Here is a 13,109-nt window from a genome sequence, read left to right on the forward strand (position 1 = left end):
CTGAAGCATCTGTAACCCGAGGTACCACTGTATCAGTTTCTGGACAGCACAAGAGCGGAGAGGGCGCTTGTGCTCAGGTTCTGCTGTGAGAACAAGGTGCTGGATTAGACGGGCTTGACCATTGGCATGACCCAGCAGGGCTCGTATTATGTTCTTATGCCAGGCTGGCAGTCCAAAGGCGGCCTGCCGCACGGAATAAGCTGAGACGGGGAACATTTGTGATTCTCCGAATGTTGTTGGGCTCCAACTCCCATCAGCTCCAAAGGCAGGGAATGCCAACAAAAATGGTGCCTCTTTACATCCCTGGCCAATGTGCAGGGATGATGGGAGCTGGAGTCCTTCAACATCTGGAGGGCCGTAGGGTCCCCATCCTCTATCATGATTGTTGCTCAGACCAGTGAGCATGCTTGAGCCCAAAGGGAGTCATCTCCCCCATGGGACTCACACCCTACTCAGGTTCCCTTGGTGTTTTGGATGACCTCCCCCTGAAGTCCTCTCCTTTGGACAGGCCTGAAAATCACTTGCAGGTGTCATCCTAAGCAAGATTGGGCTGCCCACACTCCAGACCAGTCAAGCAGCTTCCTAATGCACAACCTGATGTCCTCTGGCTATTTCGGATGACAACTCCCATCAGCCCCCACTGAGGACACCAGGTTCAGAAAGGCTGGCTGAGTGCATCGGCCCAAAGTCAATTTGCTATCTGACCTCATTCTCCATGTTTGCTATGTAACACTAAAGCCAGGGAGGGCATTTCCCCCCCAGTCATAAAAAGTATTCATTGCACAGGAAATGCCACGCAGGTTGTGAATACCTTGGCAATGACATTGCATACTTTTTTAAAAAGATGGACCAGAATTTGAGCCCTCAGTTCAAGTCTTGTCTCAGCACACAGGATTTGATTTTGTGTTTTCAGAAGTCCAGCACAGAAAGATGGGCATTACATACCAGCTGGGGGTGGCGCCCCAAGTCCTCGTCAGAGGGTGTCCTTCGATAATCTGTGTTGTTCCCCCCAATGTGGCATGTTATGTGTTCCTATAATAGAAGACAGAAGCTGGAATAGCTCACTGGGAACAGAAATCCAAAGAAACATCCTGGAAAGAATGACGCAGACTGGACAGTCTGGGGGATTTTCTCCCCCTGTGCACATCCTTGCCCCTAAAATACAGCTTCCGCTTGTGCAGCCAGTCCATCCCAAGGCAGCACACAAAATGTGCCCTGTGATTTAATGGGCACCTGGATTCCAGCAACAGTCTCTCTAGGAGGAAAATTGTTCCATGACCTTACAAGCTAGTCATTAAATGCCAGTGGGAGGTTTGGCTCTCTGCTGCTGCTGGCTCCTAATCTTTTCCACCTCCCCAGCCAGCTATGTGTGGAAGTGGATGGAGCCCTGAGTGCACAATTAATGCAGAAGGGCTGTAGCTCAGTGGCGGAGCACCTGCCTTGGGTGCAGAAGGCTCAGGGTTCAATCCCCGATGGCATCTCCACATGGGACTGGGAACCTCTCTTGCCTGAAACCCTGGAATGCTGCTGTGAGTCAGTGTAGGAGATACTGAGTTAGAGGAAGCAATGGCCTGGCTTTAGTCTTAAGACAGCTTCCTTTCGGAGCCAAAAACTGTAATAATTGGGTCAAGAGGGTGACTATTAGCAGAACAGATGGGAGGAAACCAAAAGATGACACAACATCTGGATGGGAGGATGGTACAGCCTGCCAAATTTGCCATTGGGGGCCCAGTTTTATAAAAAGCGCTAAAGCTGGACACAGGAGACTGCCAAGCCAGACCACTGGGTTCCATCTAGCTCAATATCATTGACACGGGCTGGCAGCAGCTCTCCAGGGTTTCAGAAAGGCACCCTTCCCAGCCCCACCCAGAGATGAAACCTGGGGCCTTCTGCATGCACAGCAGATGTTGTGCCCCTGAGCCATGGCTCTTCCTGGTAAGCACCACAAGTCTTTACAAGCCAAAGGGGTTCAATCCTAGAACTGGAAGTTGCTTGCAAGGGGTAGGGGAAAGTCTGAACATCATGACAGCCCATTAACTTTGGAGGTTGCTATGATCACACAATCAAATTTGGGGGTTGGGGGGAAACTCCCTACATTGTGGCTTCTTGCTGGAGCATCCTGATTTGTAACCCACACCTTAAAGTTCCTTTGAGGCTATTTAAAAAAAATCCCCTTAAGAATCACAAATAAAAGTTCTAGCTACCTCATCCACGTGGAAGCCTGCTAGCTGCAGAAGGCGATTGCCTCCCCGTGTGGCCACAGGGACTGTGATTTTGATAGCCATCGCATCAACAGGAAAGAGGCCCAGATTCTGCAGCTGTGAAAGTTGACAAACACACACCAGATCAATACCCTTCTGCAAGGGGACATCCCTTGCCCTCTTTCCCCATCAGGTTCCTCCAGTACCTTAAAGGTACAGTTAAAAGGCGGACCGATGCTGTCATATCTCTCCAGAGAATTGTTTGACTTGACCTCGTAGTAATTCTGGCTGGGGCTCCTGAATAATGGCAAAAAGGAGAAAACTCATCCATCCATAGTCCAACTAAGGGTGTGTTCACATTTCTGTCTTAGAGCAAAGTAAAGTTGTTCCCTTCCCCCCTCCCCACTGAGGGTATTTCATAGCTGAGCTCTTTTGCCCCTTAGTTCACATCAGCAGGGCTTCATTACTGTCAGATTTATTTCTGTTTGTATACATCCTTTGGATGTCTTTATCCCATGCAAAGGTGGTCACACCTTGGCTAGAGGTGAATTAGGAACAGCTTAAGGGCTCCAATCAACACACCAAACAGTAGTACCTTATAAGAAGCAAGGCATTTGAAATGGTTTTTAATATTGTTCTTAATGTGCTCTAATCTGTCCTGGGACCTTAGGGTGAAGGGCAGGTAATTCATAGTAGTAGTAGCAGCAGCAGTAGTAAGTCCAGGATACACCTACATTTTTAATAATGCTGTGTGAACTCAGATTAAAACCCCAACACTGGAAACATAGTGAGTGCCATTAAACAGGAGCATGAATGCACACAGTGGGGTGGAAATTTCAGCGTTAACAAATCAAAGCACTATAAAGACTCCACTCAAGGCCATCAGAAGTACCTGGTGAAAAGCAGGTCTGTTTCATACTTCAGCGGAAACTTTAGGAGGGCAGAATTGTCGTCTTTGGTGTTTTCCTGTTCCTCACTGTCACTAGAATACAGAAGAACCAGAAGCTCATTTAGGTGACACAGCAGGACTCAGAAGCCAGCAGATTAACAGGGAATGTGCTAATGTTGATGAGAAGGCAAAGGCCCCTCCAAACTGGTGCTTTTTTGAAGGTGTCTTCTACTACATCATTCGGTCTGGAGACTGAGGTCCAGCGCCGAAGGCCTTCTGGCAGTTCCCTCACTGTGAAAAGTGAGGTTACAGGGCCTTCTCAGTAGTGGCGCCTGCCCTGTGGAATGTCCTCCCATCAGATGTCAAGGAAATAAACAGCTATCTGACTTTGAGAAGGCATCTGAAGGTAGTCCTGTTTAGGGAAGTTTTTAATGTTTGATGTTTTATCGTGTTTTTAATATTGTGTTGGGAGCTACCCAGAGTGGCTGGGGAAACCCAGCCGGATGGGCGGGGTATGTATTAATAATAATAATAATAATAATAATAATAATAATAATAATAATTGCCTCACAACGAACCTGTGAGGTAGGGTTAGACTGAGAGACTGTGACTGGCCCCAGGTCACCCAGGGAGCTTCCTGGCCAAGGAAGACTAGAACCCTGGTCTCCCAGGGTACAGCTACAGGATTTCAGCAGGAAGCTGCAAAATGTACACAGAGAGGAAATGGAGCAGTAGGTCTGCCCCAAAACTGTTCCAGGAGCAAAGAGCATTGAAAATGGGATGGAGGAGAACTGTCCAGATGCCACCATGAGCACAATTATTTGTGAATGCGCCTGGAGAGGCTGTAAGCAGCTGCCTGCTCAGATTCAGCTGCATGAGGAAAGCTGTGGGCCTAGGCTGCTTACAAGAAGTTCCTACTGAATGAGATTAGGAGCTGTTAGCACTTATAAATATACACAGAGAGAGAGAGCTCAGTTTTTCTTCTGTGGCATCAATGCCAGGGTTGGCGCTGGTCCCCTTTCCAAGAGTAGCAATTTCTCTTACTTATACTCTCGGTGACTTTGGCAGCAGACAGAACTTTCCCCTTGCCACTCGCCAATACTATGCTGGCCTAGTGGGATATAGAGACGTATAAAAGGGGATTTCTGGCTGACGCAGCATGATTCATGAGCTGTGCGAAGTTAATCCACTCTGCAGTTGAAGTGAACAGAAATTTTTGTCATTTTCCAAGTGCTCATCTTACCAATTTTTGACACAGCTCTGGGTTCTCTAAGCGCTCTCTCTCTCTCTCTCTCTCTCTCTCTCTCTCTCTCTCTCTCTGATCAAGTTTAAGGAACTTTCACCCACATGTGAAACATCACCTCCACTGCCATTTCTGTGATAGCAATTTAGCATCCGTACCTTAAACGCACCTACGGGGAAGTACCGGTAATTCTTTTAATTCTCTTCTCCCCCGCTTTTTAGCAAAAATTCAAAACTGAGAGATGGTGACTGACCCACCATTGAACCCACAATAAGGTACTGTGTGGAAGTCCCCTTGGACTGGGGATATTTACATTTTTAAGGGATGGAATGTGAGGTCTTTCTCCTCCCCTGCCCCGATTTCCCCAGCGGGTTTGGCACAATGCTGGAAAAGGTCCCTCTGCCGTCATACGGGCAACGGGAGGGAGCTGTGATTTACAAGTGCAACTGTGGGTTTTCTAACCACCAAAGTTAGCTTTCTTTTCATAGCGCCTGGGGTCTCTTAGGAGTGAGGGAGACCTGACAGGTTTCACAAAGGCTCAAATTTTATAAGCAACATTTATTGGGCTTGTGTGTGTGTTTGTGCGCGCACAAACAATGACAGCCTCTGTATTCCACTGTATATTTTCACAGCACAGCTAGACAATGCCCCCCGCCAAAGATATATACTAGCATAAAAAGGTAAAGGGACCCCTGACCATTAGGTCTAGTCGTGACTGACTCTGGGGTTGCGGCGCTCATCTTGCTTTATTGGCCGAGGGAGCCGGCGTACAGCCAGGTCATGTGGCCAGCATGACTAAGCCGCTTCTGGCGAACCAGAGCAGCGCACGGAAATGCCGTTTACCTTCCCGCCGAAGCGGTACCTATTTATCTACTTGCACTTTGACGTGCTTTCGAACTGCTAGGTTGGCAGGAGCAGGGATCGAGCAACAGGAGCTCACCCTGTCATGGGGATTCGAACTGCCAACCTTCTGATCGGCAAGTCCTAGGCTCTGTGGTTTAACCCACAGCGCCACCTGCGTCCCTATTTACTAGCATATGTATGCATAAATGTATGCAATTTCCACAGTTTGCAGGAACCGAGGATTTACCCTGTGCTGGACAAGAGTCCACTCATGTGAAGGATGAGGACCAGCATCAGGACCACACTGTCTAAATGGTCACTTTGCTGTCTCTGGCATGGGGACATCCAAGCTTACTTCTGTCCCATTGTCAGTGATGCCAGTTTGGGTGGGTTGGGACTCCTAGAGGCATTGCTGGGCCTTGAAGCCATGCCCCTCATCTACTAGCCATGCCCATTCAGTTCCCTCTCGCCTGTGACCCCCTCCCCCCCTTTTAAAAAAAGGAATGGAATTTGAAATAGAAGAAACAGGCCACAATACATGGGGCCTATTTAAGTGCCTAGGAGAAAAGGCAGGACAGAATTGTAACAAATAAGAGGTAAGTAAGCTATCTTATTTGTTTGGTGAATTAGTTGTTTCATAAAATGTATGAAGAACTTGATTGTAAATGAAATGATATTAAAGCAGTTTACAAAAAAAATAAACAAAAAGATTATCAGTTTTTTTAAAAAAGCAGTTAAAAACCATTATATAAAACCTTCAAAAATAATTGAAATCAACTATAAGCAAAAAGCCAGGTTTGTACACACGCCAACATTTTGCATGTTTGGATAGGCTTGCCTAAACAGAAATGTTTTCAGCAGTCACTTGTTGTCAATAAGCAGGGAGTTCCAAAGTATGCATGCATGTGGTGGAGAGAATTCACAGAGAAAAGCTTTTCTGCCTCTCTCATAATGCCCCCAAAACCTGTCCACCTTACTTGGATGGCAAATAATTTCTGTGCACCCAGAGCATTGTGGAGTTCCCTGCCCACAGAGCTATTGAATGGTTGGGGTTTTGGCACCTGCAGTTTCATTCTTTTAAATACACCATTCACCAACTGCTGAGCCTTTGGGAAGAGGCAGGCTAGACACTCAGATAAATATATACGTTTCGGAAGCCTCTCTGTTCTGTCTCAGAAGCATCAGAGAGGGAAACAGCCTGGGGAAGAACGGGATGCAGGCAGTGGTGGTGGGGAGGGAAAATGAGTGGATGTAAAAAAAAAAAAAGAAAGGAGAAAAATAATGTTATTGCCGACCTGTTGGCAGTCAAAGAAATCTCCAGATTTTGGAGGAAAATAGATTTGCTGAACTCGAAATCCAGGCGAAAAGCCACCTGCAGAGATTGAAAACAGACAGATGCATTAAGGAAAACAACTCAGGAACATTTCCCACAGCCATCTGGAGCAAACACTAGACTGTCAGGACAAGAGTTCCTGTAGCCAACGTTTAGTCATAAAACTGAATTGAAATTAATGGACTTGACCAACTTGGGTTAGGCGAACATTTCCATCAACTCAGTTTGAAATCAGCAACCTATCAAAGGTCCATCAGTCGCCCCTGGTGTATGATGTGAAAGTCATAGAAACATTCAAAGTATCTTATTTCTCAGCCAGACCCATTGGGCTCCATCTAGCTCAGCATTGTCTACACTGATTGGCAGTAGCTCTTCAGGTTCATGCCTGGAGTTGCCAGGGATTGAACCTGGGACCTTCTGGGTGCAAGGGAAATTCTCTGCCACTGAGCTATGGACCTTAGTTTTACCTTTCTGATTGCAACAGTGATTGGAGAGGCACTTAGCAAGTCTGATTAGTTGCATTGTGTTGCCCAGTTCATTTACACCGGGGGTGTTGCCTTGCTGAAAGTGGAAGGTTGGCTGCCAAAAAAAGACGCTCTAACTACATTTTTTTTTTAAAGCCCCAGGTCTGTGCACAGCTGATTATAATATTAAAATTCCCTTCCTTGGGCTCCGAGGGCTGAATTTTCCATTTTTAGCTTCTATTTGCTTTGGCAGAGCCGTACATATTCGAGGCCATACAGATGCATTATGATAGTATTTCATGGTCCAAAAGCACACAGGGCTGCTTTATTGCAAGGGCTAAATCTTAGCACAGTGATTAGATCAAATCCATCACTGTCAATCCCTTGCCAAGCCGAGGTTTCAATCTTAACATTTTCTTTAGAATCTGGGAAGCCTCTCATTGCCTTCGACTTCTTCTCTGTCTGCCTGTAGATCTTCCAAGGCTTTCCTTCCAGCCTAAAGTGGATATGAGGGATAATTTATTTTCTAGGTAGATCATCTATGACAGCACAGTGAAACTTCTTCTGTTTAAGGAGTCAGGAGAGTTAGGATGGGAGAGTTCAGCTGCCCAACATAGTTCCAAGCCCTGAACATCCTCTCAGTGTCTCTGCTGAGGAATCCTGATGGAAGTTGTTATGAAAATGAAATACAGTGGTACCTCTGGTTATGCACTTAATTTGTTCCAGAGGTCCGTTCTTAACCTGAAACTGTTCTTAACCTGAAGCACCACTTTAGCTAGTGGGGCCTCCCTCTGCCGCCATGCCGCCACCGCGTGATTTCTTTTCTCATCCTGAAGCAAAGTTCTTAACGTGAGGTACTATTTCTGGGTTAGTGGAGTCTGTAACCTGAAGCGTATGTAACCTGAGGTGCTACTGTAATGAAGATGTCTCCTCCTGGGCAAGGCCAGTGGTCCATCTTGGGTAGGATTGTCTTATCTGACTGGCAACAACTCTCCAAGGTATTCAGCAAAGAGAAACCCTTTGCTTACTTGAAGATGCCAGGGATTGACCTTCTGCATGCAAAGCAGGTGACCTAGAGGCCTCTCTTAAACCATCCGTGTGCTTTGCACACAGACTTGAGCTTACATAGCTAAGAGCATGATGAGTTGATAAGCTGTCAAAAGAGAGGAACAGGCTAGTGTTGTCACTATGGGATTTATAGATTTTAAGTAAACTGGGGGATTCCATCAGCTCCATCAGCCTCAGTTCCCTATAAGTTTGCTTTACGTTATGGAATGGAACAAAGACTCGGCCTACTAGAGAATGATGAGGAAAAAATACTCAGTGTGTAGTTACACGATGGAATTCCCTCCCACAAGAGGCAGTGCTGGCCACTAACCTGAATAGCTTTAAAAGAGGATTAGACAAAATCATGGAGGAGAAGGCCGTCAATGGATACTAACTATGATGGCTACGCTTTGCCTCCACAGTTAGAGGCAGACACATGGAGCCAACTCCTAGGGGCTGAGGAGCCTTCAGTCCCCCCCATTAAAATGTTTGAGGGAACCAGCCCCCCCTCAAAGTTGATGGGCATGGCCATTCAAATGGTGTGCATGTGTCACATCATGTGATGGATGGTGCAGCGTGGGGCTTACCTCCCCCTCCCCCATATTTTATTCAAGTTGACAGCACTGGAGGCAGAAATGCATCTTAATACCAGTATCTGGAAACAATGGGAGGGGAGAGGGCTCTTGTGCTCAAGTCCTGCTTGTAGGCTTCCCATTGGGGCATCTGATTGCCCCCTGTGAGAGCAGGATGCTTGCCTGGAGGGGTAATGGTCTGATCCGGGAGAGCTCCTCTTATGTTCTTAATACAATCTACTTAGAGGTGAGAGGTGATATGACAGCAGTCTTCCAATATCTAAAGGGTTGCCCATGGAAGATGGAGCAAGTTTGTTTTCTGCTGCTCCAGAGGGGAGGCCCCGAACCAATGGATTCAAATGACAAGAAAGGAGATTCTGACTGAACATTAGGAAGAACTTTCCGACAGTAACAACTATTCAACAGTGGGCTGGACTACCTTAAAAGGTGGTGGACTCTTCTTTCTTTTTAAAAAAGTTTTTATTTATAATTTTCGTTTATGTATATTACAACAATTACTCAATCATAGTTTTAACTCTGACTCCCTACCCCTCTTTCTGTGGAGGAAGGTGGTGGACTCTTCTATATTGCAGAAATCCCAGTAGCGATCGTCTTTTAAACATATGACTCACACTGCGCCGCCATTTCGCTTTGCAGACAAACCGGAAGCCAATCTGTCAGGGATTCTTTAGCTGCGATTCCTGAATTGCGGGGGGTTGGACTAGAGGACCCTTTGGGTCCCTTCCAACAACTCTACAATTCTATGATTCTACTCTCATTCCATACTGCAGTCACATCTGGATTTGGGCTTTTGGCCAGAAGCTTTAACTGAAATGAACTATTCCTTGGCATAAACAAGCCATAAAAGGTAAGAAGGAATCCATCAGTCATGGCTACCAAGAACTATAAAGCATGGAATCTTTGAACACTTGTGTCTCCCCATACATCCTTCCTCGAATACGTAAGAAGATGGTCTGAACCCACAACAGCTCCAAGAATCTAACATGGGGCTGAAAGTGCCCCTGCTGAAAGCAGGAGAAATCTGAGTCTAATATAATCCCCAAACCCAGTGGTTGCAAAACAGGAAAAAAAGGTGACTCATACAGCAGCAAAGGAATTTGGGGGCTAAATTACCCAAAAGCCACTGTCAAAGTGCTCCAGAGGATTAGAACAAACGTTTTTGGAATCAGCCTTCTGATTTTGACTGCCCAAACAAAGGCCTCTGAGGATTCTGGGCCATCTATAAGCAGCTGAAATTTCTTTGCTCACTGGTTGCTTCCTAACTTGGCTTCCCGGCGGAGCTCTGCAGCCTTGAAAAAGCAAATATTCCAATTATTTGTGTGTGCGTGTGTGGAGTCCTTAACGTCTAAAACTGAGCTGGGAAAGCAACTGGGATTAGGGTGGATGATGAGAGGATGAATCTACTTAGAGCAACATTGCTCCATTAAATTCTGGAGAGGGCTAACCTCCCATCCTTGAAGGTTGCGCACCCCAGCACCCCAAACGGCTGTACCATTTTATAATATGGTCAGTGGCATACTGCTCCAGGGTTGTGGGGGGTCGAAGACCCGCTGCTATTTCTGCAGCAGGGTCCCTGCATCCCAGAGGCACCCCAACAGCATAGAAGAGGAGCTTTTTAGCCACTCTATGCTCCAAATGGGACGCGGGTGGCGTTGTGGGTTAAACCACAGAGCCTAGGGCTTGCCGATCAGAAGGTTGGCGGTTTGAATCCCCCCAGCAGGGTGAGCTCCCGTTGCTCGGTCCCTACTCCTACCATCCTAGCAATTCGAAAACACATCAAAGTGCAAGTAGATAAATAGGTACCGCTCCGGCGGGAAGGTAAACGGCATTTCTGTGCGCTGCTCCGGTTCACCAGAAGCGGCTTAGTCATGCTGGCCACATGACTCGGAAAAACTGTCTGCAGACAAATGTCGGCTCCCTCGAGCAGTAAAGCGAGATGAGCACTGCAACCCCAGTGTCGGCCATGACTGGACCTAATGGTCAGGGGTCCCTTTACCTTTATGCTCCAAATATAAGCATTTTATATTGGAAACTGCCTTGTGATCCTCAGATGAAGGGTGGTATAGAAATTTCATAAATAATGAAAAAATAATCATAGACTCATAGAGTTAGAAGGGACCCTGAGTATCATCTAGTCTAACCCCCTGCAATGCAGGAATATGCAGCTGTCCATTACGGGGACCGAACCTGCAATTTTGACGTTATCAGGACCAAACTCTAACACATCAGAGCTGTTTAGGAACACTGAAAACACAGGGTGTTTGGGTTTCAAGAGAATGGGGTGCAAGTTCTGTTATATGCAGTGGAACTTCAAAGAAAACACAATTTTAAGTCACTCTGAAATGAACACTCCAATTCATGTGAAAAGAACATAGTTCTAGCTGAAAGGCAGTTCATGGAGATCTGCACTGATCATTGCAATGCATCCCTTATTATTATTATTGTATAATTATGAGATTCTTGTATAATTTTAGAAGAAGAGGCATAGCTGTGACTATCATAAAGGGACCCTGCAATACAGAATGTGGTATATCTGCAGATTAATATACAATGATTCCACGGAGACAGAGCTATCAGATTTCTGGCTTAGGGTTACCAGCAGAGAAAAGGGTGCATTGTCAGAGGACCATGATGAAGAGACTTGTGGGACCAGCTGTGGAAGCTCTGTGAGCCTGATGTGTGTACAGGCCACCTGTGGAGGAACAGAGATATAGAACCTAACAAGGGCATCATCAGTGATGCCAGTGAGTCTCATGGTCTCAGAAACAGGTATGGATACAGTAGTGGACAAGTATTTCACCAGCTCCCATCCTCCAGTTTTGTAGAGTGGAGCTGGAGAGCTCTTTTGATGTTCAGTGCAGGTGGAACACAAGAAGCTGCCTTGTTCTGAGTCAGACCCATTGGTCCATCTTGTTCAACATTGTCTACACTCTGGAAACAGCTGTCCAAGATTTCTGGCAGGGAGTCTCTCCTAGCCCTACCTGGAGTTGCTGCCAGAGATTGACCCTGGGATGACCTGCATGCATCACTGAAGCTTTTCGTTTAATTTAGGGGGTTACTTTCCCAGTGTTGGGAATTGCTGCTGCCCTACTCATTGGAAGGCAAACTTGCCTTAGACTAGCTTGGACCTTACAGCAGCTCTCTAAGAAAGAGGTGGTTGAGAGGCTGGTCAACAGCTCCTGTTTAGAGAAAGCTCCATGGTTTTTGCCTCACCTTGAGGATGTCCCCAAAAGCGAGCTGTGAGCTCAAGTTTGCCTTGGCTGCCTCCTTTTCCCTATTTTAGCTGGTGCTTGTTTTGTGCGCAGGTGCCTCAGAGCTTCTTACCTTTGCTTTGGCTCGGAAGAATGGATAGCTGACATTGCAGACCCTCCGGTTCGGATGCTTCTCTTCAGATACGCACTCAATATTAATGTCCAGGTCATCCTGAAATGGAAGGGAAAGAATTGACGCTAGCTTTGCATGGGAACTAGATTGCAAAGAGGTCCCCCAAAGCATTTTGAAATGCAGTCTTATTGCCTGGTATACCACCCTACCTTGTGTTTAATGAAACTACTCTGCTTCTTTAGGATGTGATATTTGCCCTTCTCTTATGCCTTGGAAGGACAGTTCTGGAAACCCGCTGGGTGCTGTCTTATCAGAAGGCATGCAGGCAGGTTGGCATGAGAAACAGTGCTTTGTAGGGAACGACCTTTACTATTGGTCACACTGGCATGTCCCAAAAGAGGAGTCTAGTGATTGCAAGTGACTTTGATCACACTGGCACTGTCCATTTAAAGCGCACAGCACCCCCTATCTTCTGATACAACAATGGGACACTAGCTCCACCCAAGGCAGGCTGGAGAACAGCAACAACTGACAAAAGATCGACAAAATATATTACAAGGACAGGAAGAAAAACTACAGACAGAATAATTGTCACACACAGGAAGGAGAGAGATGAAATACTTCATCTGTAGGCGTAGAAATAAAAGTATCAATACGAATAGAAGTCATTAAAACGGCAGTTGCGACATAAAGGATGTATTTGGACTGGAGCGTAATTGGAATTTATAAGATTTTGGAACACAGAAACAAAGTAAATCACTAAACCATCAATTCCAGCATATGGGGGGGCACCTAAATTGTATCATTTGGCATCTCAATGTTTGGTATTATTAATTATATTGTAATTTGGCATTGTTATAATGAGGCTATTATTGGATTGTTGTAATTGAAAGCTAATAAAAATTCTTATCAAAATAAAGCACAGCACCCCCTAAAGAATCCCGGGAATTGTAAATTTGTTAAGGGTGATGAGAACTGTAGCTCTATGAGGGCTTAATTACAGTTCCCAGGGAAGCCATGTGTTAAGTACTTAATTCGTTCCGGAGGTCCGTTCTTAACTTGAAACTTTTCTTAACCTGAGGGACCACTTTAGTTAATGGGGTCTCCCGCTGCCACCACGCCACAGCCGCACGATTTCTGTTCTCATCCTGAAGTAAAGTTCTTAACCCGAG

General features: G+C 46.1%; 1 protein-coding gene across 1 annotated transcript in view; it reads right to left on the reverse strand.

The window, feature by feature from the left end:
* ITGA11 (integrin subunit alpha 11) overlaps positions 1-13,109 on the reverse strand; it is a 91,110-nt gene that overhangs the window by 7,648 nt on the left and 70,353 nt on the right. Inside the window, exons 21-26 of the mRNA XM_053365644.1 lie at positions 11,938-12,036; positions 6,472-6,548; positions 3,094-3,183; positions 2,408-2,498; positions 2,205-2,318; positions 946-1,032 (exon numbers count right to left, since the gene is read on the reverse strand). Of these exons, the coding sequence (XP_053221619.1) occupies positions 946-1,032; positions 2,205-2,318; positions 2,408-2,498; positions 3,094-3,183; positions 6,472-6,548; positions 11,938-12,036 (558 nt within the window). The remainder of the gene's footprint in view (positions 1-945; positions 1,033-2,204; positions 2,319-2,407; positions 2,499-3,093; positions 3,184-6,471; positions 6,549-11,937; positions 12,037-13,109) is intronic.

This window comes from Podarcis raffonei, chromosome 14 (genome assembly GCF_027172205.1).
Source record: "Podarcis raffonei isolate rPodRaf1 chromosome 14, rPodRaf1.pri, whole genome shotgun sequence".
NCBI lineage: Eukaryota > Metazoa > Chordata > Lepidosauria > Squamata > Lacertidae > Podarcis > Podarcis raffonei.